Source organism: Physeter macrocephalus, chromosome 14 (genome assembly GCF_002837175.3).
Source record: "Physeter macrocephalus isolate SW-GA chromosome 14, ASM283717v5, whole genome shotgun sequence".
Lineage (NCBI taxonomy): Eukaryota > Metazoa > Chordata > Mammalia > Artiodactyla > Physeteridae > Physeter > Physeter macrocephalus.
In genome coordinates this window covers 68352208-68365996 of record NC_041227.1, presented here as the reverse complement: position 1 = coordinate 68365996, position 13789 = coordinate 68352208, and the positions used below count along the sequence as shown (strand labels likewise).

The window sequence follows — 13789 nt, the reverse complement described above, 5'->3', positions numbered from 1 at the left end:
GTGGTTTGCAAGGGGCCACCCTGCCGAAGTGCGGGCTGCGTGGGGTTCAGGCCGTCCAGGATGCCTCATGCCCAGTGCTTGGCTTTTGCAGGTGAAGCTGACCGCACAGACGGCTGCTGGGTTTGTGTCTGACTTCTACACGCTCCCCGTGGGGATCCGCACCGTGGCTGTCACAGAGAGCCAGTTCCTCATCAACGGGAAGCCTTTCTATTTCCACGGGGTCAACAAGCATGAGGATGCAGACGTGAGTTGGGGCTCCTGAGTCCCTGTGGGGGGCCGTTTCTCGCCATCCCTTCCTCCGTGTCCCTTGAAGTGGTTGAGGGCAGCTCAGAGCAGTTAAGCAAACCGCTCAAAACCACTGCCCGATGGGGCCTGTGCTTGGCCTGGATAGCGGGCTAACAGGGTGACTCTTGAGGGCCCCAGCTCTAGAAGGAAGCGCGTCGTCAACGGGGACAGGGGGCAGGGGCTCACTCTGCTGTGCTGTCCCCTAGATCCGAGGGAAGGGCTTTGACTGGCCGCTGCTGGTGAAGGACTTCAACCTGCTTCGCTGGCTGGGCGCCAATGCCTTCCGCACCAGCCACTACCCCTACGCAGAGGAGGTGATGCAGCTCTGCGACCGCTATGGGATCGTGGTCATCGACGAGAGTCCCGGCGTGGGCATCGTGCTGGCGTGAGTGCCCACCACCCGCACGGCCCAGCCCGCCCAGCTTGGCGCCCTGTGACCCGCTCCCTTTCCTCCCCCGGCCCCGCAGCCAGAGCTACAGCAACGTGTCTCTGCAGCACCACCTGGAGGTGATGGAGGAGATGGTCCGCAGGGACAAGAATCACCCGGCTGTTGTGATGTGGTCTGTGGCCAATGAACCTGCTTCCTTCCTGAAACCGGCTGGTTACTACTTTAAGTGAGTGCCTCTGCCTTCCCTGGGTCAGGGGTGAGACCTCAGCCCGCTGGCCCAGCTCAGCCTCGGCTGGCAGCTGCGGGAGAGCTGCAGTGGGCCCTGGGGTGGGTGTGGGCTGTGAGAGGGTCAGCACCTGCTCCCAGCCCAGGTGCATCCATACCTGGTCAGTTCAGGGGACCAAGTACCCACCCACCCAGATCGTGATTTCAACCCAACCCACCCAGATCGTGATTTCAACCCAGTGTCTCCTTGACACACCTGAAAGGAAATCCAGAGTTAACCTAACCTACTTATACACATAACTTCAAATTAAGAAAGAAAAAAAAATAGTGATGTGGCCTAACCGTAATGTAAGGGAGAGTCATTTGTAAAATAATCTGTGAGTGCATGGGCCTGACTCCCCAGAAGATCGAGTGAAGGGGTCAGGAGCTTGCATCCAGATGTGGCATCTCCCTGAAAGCACAGCCACAAAAGCTGACGCCGGGGGCTGGAAAGCATAGCCGGTGACTCTGATACGGTGAGCAGCGTTTTCTTCAGTGCTGCCCTTTTCTAAAACACTGAGCCACCCCAGGTAAAGTTGCAACCAAAATCAAGTATAGTCTTCCCTCGATTTTTATGGTATCTCCGTTCCTGGGAAATTTAGTGTGTGTTAAAACTGCACAAAACCACTTTGTGATGCTTCATCTGTAAAGAGGAATTAAGCTTTATAAAGCCGGCTTACGTAGGCATGTAATTATAAACAGGTTTTCAATGATGGGCATGTTCTAACCATTGTAAGTTACATTGTTGGACAGGATCAGGCCATCTAAAGTTCATGGTCCGTTCACTGAATGCCAGTAGCTCCCCCCACCCACCCAGGCATTGCTGTCGACAGAAATCCCACTTAGGGGTCATCTCCCCGCCCTGGGCTGGCTCCCCTTGGGGTGTTCCTTGGTTCCTTCTCTTTCTTAACGATCACGCAGTTGTATTGTAGCCTGGAGAGGGGAATTATTTCACTTACTGTAGAGGCAGCAGAGGCCATGGAAATACTCCCTGAGGCAGACACTGCCTGCATCCCAGTGTCCCAGATGCAGGCTCTGAGGAACGGACCCACCCAGGGGAAGGTGAGCTCTGGACACACAGCCCCAGAGCACGTGGCACAGGGATGTTGAGCCAGGCTGGTGGACAGAATTTTTTCTGTGAGCGTGATAAGCTTCCAGGAACAGGTGCCTGAGGTTTCCTGCGAACCTTTTTGGGAGGTGCGGAGAGGGAGAATCTTGATTTGGGAGCAGTGGGGATGGGGCAGGATGTAAGTAGGGCTGCCTGGGCCGGAGGCGCTCGGCTGGGCTTTGAAGCTCCCCAGGTGACAGGCTGTTTCGGACAGTGGGTTAGGGACTTGCGGGTTGCGGGGCACCGTTCTGGCCTGTGGAAACCACAGCCTTCGAGTGAGAAGAGTTATAATGGGGGGGTGTCAAGGAAAAGAAAACCAGCTGTGAGGAAATAGAAGAGGAAAATAGGCTTAATCAGTGAGTGAGGGTGACCTGCGCTGGGGAGGCCGAGCCCTGACCACAGACCGGCCCCTCTGTTGGGAAGCGTCCTCTCGCCACCCCTCCTTGGTTAGCAGGACTCAGCGTAAATGCCGTGTCTTCAGAGCGGCTGTGCTGTCTGGTCTCGGGGATGTGCCGCCTTACGGTCTCATAAAAGCCCGTGCTTCCCCCTCATCATTCCCGCCAGTGCTTGTAATTTGTTACATTCGCCTGTGTGGCTTCACTCCATGGAGCTTCGCGACTGTTTTCAGTCTCTAGCGAGTGCCCAGCGCACAGCCTGCTCCCAGCCCCCGACTTACGTGTTAAGTTAATCTCCATCCTAATCCACACCCCGTCCTATTTTCAAGAGCTTCGCCAGAGATGCAGAGCCCAGCTTTTGGCAGTGCCCGGCCCAAGGACCTCTGCTCGGTGCCTCCCACCCCTGGAGGATGGCCTCTCCTCTGGGAGGGGTGGGGGACTAGGATCTGGGGAGGGAGGAAGGAGGAAAGGATGATGTCAGGGAACGTGATGCCTAGAAGAACATGTTTGCTTACCTGAAATACACTGGAAGGCAGGGAGGAGAGCGGCGTCTTGGGGGTTTTTCTGGCTGGGAAGATGGGAAGGAGAGGGTGCGGGCCGAGAGTCCTCCCTGGACTGACTGACGGTGCCGTGTCTTCTGCCCTCCGTGGACAGGACGCTGATTGCCCACACCAAAGCCTTGGACCCCTCCCGGCCCGTGACCTTTGTGACCAACTCCAACTATGAAGCAGACCTGGGGGTGAGCCTGGGGGTCTCCACGCCACGTCTCCCCTCTGCTTGGCCTCTCATCCCGCCCGGATGCTTGCTGACATGAGCCACTGGGAGGGACCTCGAGCAGCCAGTCCAACCATTTCCACGGATGGTCTGTAGGTTAAAGAGGACTGCCCGCTGATCTGCCAGGCAGTGTGGCTCCTTGAATCTACGGAGGCTGGGCACAGGGAGGTTGAATTCATTCTCAGTTCAGACTCATCCGTTTTTATGCACCTCAGTTTAATTTTATGCCCCTCAGTTTAATATGCTCAGAAAAGGGTAGAGGTTTTAGGGAGCCTAAAGTCATCATTGCCCCGTGGTTCTCAAACCTGGCTGATCGTCAGAACCAGTAAGGGAAGCTTTTTGAAAGTGTAGATATCTGGATTCTGAGATTCTGATTTAGTAGGGTCCAGGGTGGGAATCGGAGTTTTTCAAAAACTCCTCAGTGATTCCACTCATCAACCCAGCTTTGGGAACCGGACTAGACTAGACTAGATCCAGACCCTGGGACTGAGAATCAAAGGAACAGGCTGACACAGCCGGCCAGACCCCACGGCCACCCTCACGGTCCCTGGGCGCAGCAGCCCCTCGGAAACCGTGTGGAGTTGCACGGAAGCTGTAAAACATGGGAGCAAGAAGGTGCTCCTCCACTAGAGAACTGAGGCCAGTACTTAAAAGTGCTCCAGAGAGAGAAATCATCTAAAGGAGAAAGAACGGGTGAGAAAACGCCAGGCGCAAGCATCAGTTGTGAGCACTGTCATTTTGACACGGATGGGACAGCGCGTAGCCCTGGTGTTCCTGTGCCATCCCTCGGCAACACCCCCTTGAAGGAGGGCGAAGACTGTGGTCAGATACCGGTGTGACACAGGCAGACCTGGACTTTCTCAGAGCCCAAGTGGTGTCCCTTCCCATTCTAGTGGGTGGGGGAACCTTCCCCCCAGAAGGTTGCCAGGCTCACCTGGTAGGGTGTGTGAGCCATGGTCATGGTCATGGTCATGTGCCCACCCAGAGGCACCACTCTGCACCTGCATCTTTCCGCCACCAGTTCGGAAAGGTGCCGAGGTCACTTGGGAAAGACGGACCACGACAGTCACAGTGCAGACTTTGGAGGTGAGTGTGGGTTCAGGTGAGCTTTGCTGCCCACCGAGCACCACACTGTTCAGATTTGAGGCAGTCCCGCCCCAGCATCTGGGCTACCCTCCTAGGAGGGAATTTTCCAGCCACTTTATGGCCCACAGTACTAGCTCAGGAAGGTGAATCACGAGCCTTTGTGAGGAGAAAAACTGCCTTTGTCCCTTAGTTGGGAACACTTCTCCAGGGACAGGGGGACAGCCAGTGACAGGAGCACAACCTAAAGAGGAACACAGTTGGGTTGGGATGGGCCCTGGGCTCCCACTGGGGCCAGCGTGCTGGGCACCCTCCCCTGAGCCCAGCTGCAGCCAGGTCAGGGGCACCAGCCCAGAGTTAGAGACTTGCTCCATTCAGGTCTCTTCTAACTCCATGTCCTATATGTGTGAGCATCCAACTCATTTCTTTTTTTAAAATTAATTAATTTATTTTATTTTTGGCTGCGTTGGGTCTTCATTGCTGCACGCAGGCTTTCTTTAGTTGCGGCAATCTGGGGCTACTCTTCGTTGCGGTGTGCGGGCTTCCCATCGCAGTGGCTTCTATTGTTGTGGAGCATGGGCTCTAGGCGCGTGGGCGTCAGTGGTTGTGGCACGTGGGCTTCAGTGGTTGTGGCATGTGGGCTCAGTAGTTGTGGCTCGTGGGCTCAAGTGCAGGCTCAGTAGTTGTGGCACACGGGCTTAGTTGCTCCACAGCATGTGAGATCTTCCCGGACCAGGGCTCGAACCAGTGTCCCCTGCATTGGCAGGCGGATTCTTAACCACTGCGCCACCAGGGAAGTCCCCTAACTCATTTCTGTGTCGCCTTCTTACCTCCTGTGCCAGAAGCGCCGCCCCCCTGCCCAAGTGTAAGTCCGAACGCTATCCTACACTCTCCTGGTTCGTGAACACGTTTTAACACTCTTCCAGGTGCCATATGTGGACGTCATCTGTGTGAACAGTTACTACTCCTGGTATCATGACTACGGACACATGGAGGTAATTCAGCTGCAGCTGGCAACCCAGTTTGAGAGCTGGTATAAGACCTACCGGAAGCCAATTATTCAGAGCGAGTACGGAGCAGAAACCATCACAGGGTTTCACGAGGTGAGTAGTGTAGAACATTCGAGTTATTTTTTCATTCTCTTGGACAGTGATGTCATTCACTGCCCCAGGCTAGAAAGGTGCCTCCTTCCCGGTCCCTCACTTGTCCTGATGACCTCCTATAGCTCACCAGGCTCACCTTAACCTACCCCTCCACACGGCTGCCCTGGACCCAGCCTCTGCCTCACTTGAGTGGTCCTCAGACAGCCTCCCACTAGCTGCCCAAATGGTCTTGGGAACAAATCCAAACCTTGGGGGTCCTGTCACTGGCTTCTCCTGGCCCACAGGACGAAGCCCTGATCTGTGGTCAGGGCTGTCAACATCCTTTGCCCTGTGCCATCTCCCAGGTCTTCATCCTCCTCTGCCTTCAGTCCTGGACCCTGGCCTGTTTTCACTGTGCTCACTGGCTTCTGCTCTGGCTTGGCCTGTTCCGTCTGCCTAGAATGCCTTTCTTAGCACCATAATCATCAACTAATGGATTCTTTTTTTTTTTAAGGGATTATTTATTTATTTACTTATTTGTGTATTTATGTATGTATGTGTGTATGTATATTTATTTATTTTTGGCTGCATTGGGTCTTCATTGCACCGCGGGCTTTCTCTAGCTGTGGTGAGCGGGGGCTACTCTTTGTTGCGGTGCGCAGGCTTCTCATTGTGGTGGCTTCTCTTGTTGCGGAGCACGGGCTCTAGGCACGCAGGCTCAGTAGTTGTGGCTCGCGGGCTCTAGAGTACAGGCTCAGTAGTTGTGGCGCACGGGCTTAGTTGCTCTGCGGCATGTGGGATCTTCCCAGACCAGGGCTCGAACCCGTGTTTCCTGCATTGGCAGGCAGATTCCTAACCACTGCACCACCAGGGAAGCCCAACTAATGGATTCTTGCTCAGCATTCGAGCCTCAGCTTAGATGGCCCCTCTTTGGTGAGGTTTACCCCACCTGCCCGGGCAGAGGAAGCTCTTCCCCCTGCTCCGTCTGTCTCAGCATTGCTCACTGTGCACTGTCATGATCTCTTTGGCGCTCTCCTTGACCAGACCGAGGGCTCCAGGAGGGAGACTAAATCCTATGTATCATTGCTTCCCAAGCACTCAGCAGGGTCCGGCACACAGCGGGTGCTAAATGATACTTGTTAAGGGAATGAGTGAGATCTTGGAGCAAGATTTTGATTTTGGGGGGAGTTTTTTTTTGGCTGCGTCGCACGGCATGCAGGATCTTAGTTCCTTGACCAGGGATTGAACCCACACCCCCTGCACTGGAAGCGTGGAGTCTTAACCACTGGACCACCAGGGAAGTCGTTGGAGCAAGGTTTAATCACTAGCTTTTTCTCCTTGTTTTGTCCATTTCCTCACCAAAGATGGGCTGTTTTGTCTTGTGGGGATTGTTTTCATGTGGATTCTTGAACCCCAGCCAGCCGACACTCACCTGTCACAATGGCTGGGGTTCCTTGTTGACACATTTCTTCATTTGCTGATCCTTAGTAGGTTGAACAGTAACCCAAATGGACTCTCTTATTCTGTTCACACCCTTAAATTCATCTTGCCCACACAGAGTGCCACTGGACAGACTGCTAACGTAGGGGGAAGTATCTCATGAAGACAAAGTATGTACATTTGTCCTCTCTCTTTGAAAAGGTGACCAACTCTGAATTTTTAACAAATTCTGAAAAGGACTTCCCTGGTGGTCCAGCGGTTAAGACTTTCCCTTCCAATGCAGGGGGTGTGGGTTCGATCCCTGGTCCCGGAGCTAAGATCCCACATGCCTCCTGGCCAAGAAACCAAAACATAAAACAGAAGCAATATTGTAACAAATTCAATAAAGATTTTTTTTTTTTAAAAAAGGAAATTCTGAAAGAGTCTGGGTCAGCACTCTCTGATAGCGCCTTTGTGGTGATGGAAATGTTCTAGACCTGCACTGTCCAGAATGGGAGCCACTGCCACGTGTGACTTCTGAGGACTTGGAACGTGACTAGCGTGACTGATGTAGTTTAATGTAGTTTTAAATGTAAATAACCTCGTGTGGCTAGTGTTAGGCAAGGCAGGATCATTTCCATTAAAACACAGAAGGAACTCAACATCTTGCCCTGCCCTCAAATTCCGCTTTGGAACTGCAACAAAACAGGGCTCAGTGGTACAGTCGTATCTTCGGTGTATAGTAGCTTTCACTATTGTCGTTGTTCTGTATCTCTTTTTTTTTTTTTTTGGCTGTGCCACGAGGCATACAGGATCTTAGTTCCCGGACCAGGGATTGAAGCTGTGCCCTCTGCAGTGGTGCAGTGGAAGCACAGCATCTTAACCACTGGACTGCCAGGGAAGTCCCTATAATAGCATTTTTTTTCCCTATAATAGCATTTATATTTATTTATGTATGTATTTTGGCTGCGCCAGGTCCTAGTTGCGGCACTCGGGATCCTCGCTGCGGCACACGGGACCTTTAGTTGTGGCATGCGGGATCTAGTTCCCTGACCCTATCTTTCTAGTTTGTCACTTTGTCTCCAATACCTGTCATATAAGCAGATACTAAATAATTATTTGTTGAATGGATGAATGGGCTAAACAGCAGCTACTTACCCAGAAGAGATACTGATGAATCTGAGGCGAGTTAAATCTGAGTCACACTAGTTCTCAAATTATGCACTGGCAGCTACTTCAAACTTGAGTTTTAAATTTATTATCCAGAGACATACTTTTACTCCTAGTGTAGTTCAGCTTTAAGACTGCACTGGGGAATAGAAATGTTAAAGATAAAGCAAATATTAAATTCTGTTTATGGGAATTCCCTGGTGGTCCAGTGGTTAGGACTTGGCACTTTCACTGCCGAGGGCCCCAGTTCAATCCCTGGTCAGGGAACTAAGATCCTGCGTGCCACGCAGTGTGGCCAAAAAAAAAAAAAAAACAAAACAGTTACTAATTAAGGTGTTTGTTGTTTTTTTTACCCTGGGCTATGTCATACCCTGGCTGTGTCCCTACACCAGCATCAGCAAGTCCTGCAGTCACTATAGCCCACCATGAGGACATATTTTGGTCATCACGTGGATCTTTATTTTTATCTAACATTTACAGTCCTGCTTGTTCTGAGCCCTAAATTCTCTTTGCCTTAACTTCCAGGATCCACCTCTGATGTTCAGTGAAGAGTACCAGAAAGGCCTGCTTGAGCAGTATCACGTGGTTCTGGATCAAAAACGAAAAGAATATGTGGTTGGAGAGCTTGTCTGGAATTTTGCTGATTTTATGACTGACCAGTGTAAGTGGCAGTTTGGTGCATGGAACGTACCGCTTCTCCTTTTTTCAGGTTGGCATTTTAGTTCAGGACGTTTGGTTGTAAGAACCCTGGAAACAAGAGGGGGGAAAGCTGATGTAATCAATGCAGGCTACATAGAGGATTCCCTAGGAAAAGTAAGTTGCTTTTAGCAAGCAGCCATCACTTGCTGGCTGCCTAAATCATTTTATGGTAAACAAGCAAATGGGAGAGGCTACCGTCTCAAGGCAGAGATGGCTAGCTTACCTCTGTGTTTCACCACAGTATGAGGAAAAAGTGGACCTCGTACTAGATTTATTTGTGGAATATACTCATTATTCCAGAATAAGGTACAAAGCCCGAGAAACTTCAGATAGTTCAGTCTGTTTTATATTATTCACTTATAAAAGGCAAGTTCGCCAAATACAGGTAAGTGTCAAAGGGTTTTGAATGTGGGAGTGTTTAAAAGCCTTCAAAGTGAATATGATCTGTGCTTTCTCAAGTGGGGATAATGAGGGCTACTTTACAAAAGTTCTGAATGAGTTTCCCATTTCTTTCTACTCCTCTAGGTAACTAGCTTCTTGATATACCATAAACTTAGGATAGCAATCTGGGGAGGAAGGGAAGGATTTGGTAGTAGTGGGAATTACATTACATTACTTACAGGGAAAGACAGGTTTTTAGAAGGTTAAAGTTTTGTTTTGATATATTTTTATTTATTTATTTGGTTGCACCGGGTCTCAGTTGTGGCAGGCAGGCTCCTTTGTTGCGGCTCGCCGGCTCCTTAGTTGTGGCACACGAACTCTTAGTTGCAGCATGCATGTGGGATCTAGTTCCCTGACCCGGCATCAAAGCCGGGCCCCCTGCATTGGGAGCATGGAGTCTTAACCACTGTGCCACCAGGGAAGTCCCTAGAAGATTAAGGTTTAATTAAAAATCCGAATGGGAGAGGTGAAGAAAAAAAGAGAGAGCATGAGCCTCCAATCTGCTTGGCAAATGAGATTAACAGCTCCTGGAAATAAGCTTGGATGGAAGTCTAGTTTTGTGACTAGGTGCACTGCTTTGTGTAGTAAGGAATTAGCTGTGTGACCTTGTACAAGGTACCTACCTTTTCACAAGCCTGTAAAGTGGGGCTAACGCCTACCACCTTACAGGTTGACGCAGGGATTCCATTTGACGAAGCGCTTGGCACAGTGCCTGGCATTTGCTTTTCGTGGAAGAAATTATTGTTGTCTTGAGCTTTTCAGTGGGAAAGACCTGCTTTCCATTTAACAGAAGCAGTGGTTTCTCCAGGAGATGGAGGGGTTCACTGGGAGTGTAGCTGCTCCTTTCCCAGCTCCAGCTCTGGCAGACCTGCCACCAGGGGTGGGGACCCAGCTGGAAGTCTGCCCAGCAGGACTTTAAAATCTACGAGATGCTCCCTCTTAGGCGCCTGTGACTGGTCAAGACCCTGGCTCCCGCTAGCACAGTTGTCTCCTCAGAGAGGCGCAAGCCTTTCCAAGGGGAACTTTGTCTCAGCCCCGCTCCAGTTACCAGGCAGGTGGGTACCCATAATGTCTTAAACCTTATTTTGCAAGTAAAAGATAAATAATTTTGGATTATTTCCCTCACAGAAGAAAACTTACACGAGCGAGCTAAGTGTTTTGGGGGAGCAGTGGTATTTAAATCTTTAACCCGCTAAGGGGCCACTTCATCAGATACCACTTCAGACCAAGCATCTCTAAACCATGAGGACCTCTCTGTTTAGTGCCCAGCTTGGCTCCAGGATGGTTCTGATTTGGCCCATCAGAAGTCATCTGAAATACCCTTTGCCTTGTTTTTAGCGCCACAGAGGGCGATAGGGAATAGAAAAGGGATCTTCACTCGTCAGAGACAACCGAAAAGTGCAGCATTCCTGTTGCGGGAGAGATACTGGAAACTTGCCAATGAAACCAAGTACCACCGGTCAGCTGTGAAGTCACAATGTGTGGGAAACAGCCCGTTTACTTTTTAAGCAAGAACTACCTCTCTGCTGACACCGGCTCTGTCAGCCCCTCCTTCCCAAGTAGGGGGCGACTTCCACAGGACACAGAGCAAGCGCTTCCTGGACTGTGCATGGCAGACCAGGAAGTTTCTGGTCTGGATTTTGTGGTCATTTGCTAGAAGGAACATTAGAGGTGAAAATAAAGGCTTTTGTAGTATGAGAATAAAGAGTTGGCTTAAAAGTGACCATCCATAAATTCAATGATCTGTACTGCTGAAGCATCTGAGATTGTTTTTCTGTGTCACGCTGTTTTCATGGCCTTAACCGAGTACAGAGTCTTGAGAAACCTCTGCTTCAGCACTCGCCACAATCAGAGTCGCTGGTTACAGACTGTGTGCTGCCACGGGAACAGCCCTGCCGCTTTAGGGCCACCTGTGCTCAGATGCCACCTGTGCTTTAGGCTAGCCTTGACTTGAGTGGGTGATAGTAAAAGACAACTGCTAGTAACTCCACAGATAAGCCAGTCCCAGCAAATTCACAGAAAGTAGTATCATGCTGGAATAAGGCAAAAGGTCGAGGTACCAGTTTCCAGAGTTAAGCTGACATGTAAGCGTAAGAAAGGTAAGAGTTGAGGAATGTCAGAATTGGAAGGGAGCTGAGAGGTTACCAGTTCTTCTGGGACGTTCTTCCAACCTCAGCCATAGTTTTTTCTGGACTGAGAGGGATAGATGGGCATAGAAGCCCACTGGGCCATCACAGCTGACTCCAGTGAATGTGATGAGGCCTCTTTAAACGGGCTGGGCCTGCAGACAAGTAGGACAGGCTTTTGTGCCTCTGGGTGATGCCACCCGCTCTGCTCCTGAGGATGGTCTTTCCTTATGGAATCTCTCCTCCTCCTCCTCTTCCACAGGCTCCATTAAGGCAAGTAAGGCACGTTGTTTGTAAGAGTTCAGTGTTCATCTATCTTGGTTTAAAGCTGAAAGCTTTGGAAAAATACTGTCCAATCAAACAGAAGACCATGAAACAATACAATTCTTAATACAGAGCTTGATCCACTTCACTTGCGGGGGATTTCACATCTCAACACATGCCCTTTTTTACCCTTCCTTTCCAAGCTCCGTGAAAGAAACAGTACAGATAATTTAACCTCATTTTAGTGGCCGTCTTTAGACCATTTTTAAGAAAAGAGAGTATAGTCAGTTCAAATAATAAGTTAGGAATTCTAGTGGTTACATATTTCTTTCATTACCACTCAACTTAAGTCCCTTGAAGTAATCAAGTTTTGTGTTCCAGTTTAATGTCAAGGAATAATATATAAAACTCTTTACTTGACAAACATTAAAAAAAAAATTAAACATCACAAACACACTTAAATGTTTTACAAATTAGAGGTAAGGTCCATTTCTTAAGTCCTACGGTTCTAACACAGGGCACATTTGTTCTATTCAATAAAATATGGCTAACTGCATTTCAAATGGAATCATCTTTCTTACAGATGTTAACTTTTTAGAAGATTATAACAGTGGAGTGTTCGAGGTGAGCTAAAGTAAAGCAGTGGAAAAACAGCTGATTAATACATTCTATGTGCTTACAGAACTGTAAGCAGTAACATCTTTTTCATTAATTCTTGACAACCACATACATCATAAATCAACAGGAATTCCAAGAACTAGAATCTCTGAGAATTCTGCTTGTGTCTTCTCTAAGTTACATATAATTTAAGAGAAGAAGAATCAACTCAGTACACCTGTAGAAATACATTCTACAGTACGCCTGTAGAAATACCTGTAGAAATACATTTCAGTACACCTAGAAATGAAGCTACAGAAACAATTTCAAGAATAATTTATAAGACTGAATTCATTCCTGCTTGTTTTTTGAAATGCAATACTGCAGTATAAGAATGAGGGCAGCACAACTTCCACAGGTAACTTCTACATTTATTTTATACCAAAAAGTTATGTGCAACAAATAAACATTCTTACATATTTACATTTGTTTTTACCAGTTAGCAAAACTGTGTCCTAAATCTCTGATAAAGAATATTTCTATCTATATTAAAGGGGAAATCTGCCCAGTGAACTCCATTTTAAATGAATGTTTACTCTGGAGCTTAGAGCACTAGTAATAAATATTTTTGATGGAACGTACTATACAGATCATACACCTAATACTTAGGCCATGCTTAATAGTTTTATAACAAAACATTTCACCTTTCTGGGCTAATTTGTCGAAAAAAATGTTTAACCAAGTAGCCTGGACTCCTACCCCCGCCCCCTTTGATTTATTGAAGGGTAGCTCTCACAAATTAGGAATCATAAGTGCTGCCTAAAATATCTGAATAGAAATGTTTCACCAGTGCTTGCCTGTTGGGGAGAAATACACGAGGACAAAGACTGAATATTAGGTATTCCTTCCCAAATAGGTTACCAAAAATGATAGTGGGTTTCTTGTTGGCATTTGTTCAATACTGATTTTTCAGGACAAGATGTGTCAGCATTCATTGGTGTCAAGCTTTGCTGAAGACAACTTTGCACTTTTGCTGATAGTCTTAAAAATAAATGAAATACAAGAAAACTAAAGCCAACTAACAGTTTTAATTTCACTGTAGTCTTGGTCCTGTATCCTACCTAGTAGGTCCAAGGATCTCTTATACCAAATGATAGATCTTTATCTCTTTGTAAGAAAACAGTCAATGCTTTCAACATCCTTAGAAGTAATGGATTTAAGGAGAGGCTCTATACATCAAGTAAAAGTAATTCCTGGCACACAGCTAGTTAAACCTGAGTTATTTCACCAGACGTTTACCCTCACTGATAGCAACTAGCTGCAATGAAAAATACCAAACCCTCCAAACCACCTAGATTCCCTAGAATTTATCATCTAACCACAACTTCTCTTATTTCTTCAAATGATAGGACTGTCAAATAGGTAAGAGCCTTCGTTGTTACAAATCATTTCAAAAACCAAGAAGCAGAAATTCAATTTCTTCCCTAATCTGTTCTTCCACATTGGTGGCTAATAATGTTGCAGTGTTTAAATATTGTCTAAAATAGTCAAAATAGCCTTCAGATTTTATAACATGGGGTTTTCCCCCTATTCTGGGGTGTAATTGAGGATGTAGAGGGAAGCCTAAATTCTTCCCGGGCAAAAATACCAAATCACACGCATGGGGGGGGGGCGCGGGGGACAGGGGCAGGTCC

General features: G+C 48.4%; 1 protein-coding gene across 1 annotated transcript; it reads left to right on the top strand.

Annotated features, from left to right (window-relative positions):
* Window positions 1-67: 67 nt before the first annotated feature.
* GUSB (glucuronidase beta) lies at window positions 68-10864 on the top strand. The gene is made up of 7 exons (XM_028500040.2): window positions 68-244; window positions 492-670; window positions 753-899; window positions 3095-3179; window positions 5224-5400; window positions 8494-8629; window positions 10447-10864. Exons 1-7 carry the CDS (start codon window positions 68-70, stop codon window positions 10614-10616), a joined length of 1071 nt encoding a protein of 356 aa, XP_028355841.1. The 3' UTR covers window positions 10617-10864.
* The last annotated feature ends 2925 nt before the right edge of the window (window positions 10865-13789 follow it).

What these genes read in the sequence shown, in the direction of transcription:
- GUSB (XM_028500040.2), top strand. Translation starts at nt 68, where the DNA reads ATGCCCAGTGCTTGGCTTTTGCAGGTGAAGCTGACCGCACAGACGGCT. An exon ending in ACAAGCATGAGGATGCAGAC is followed by an intron (nt 245 to 491) that starts GTGAGTTGGGGC and finishes GCTGTCCCCTAG; the next exon opens with ATCCGAGGGAAGGGCTTTGA. An exon ending in ACTATGAAGCAGACCTGGGG is followed by an intron (nt 3,180 to 5,223) that starts GTGAGCCTGGGG and finishes ACACTCTTCCAG; the next exon opens with GTGCCATATGTGGACGTCAT.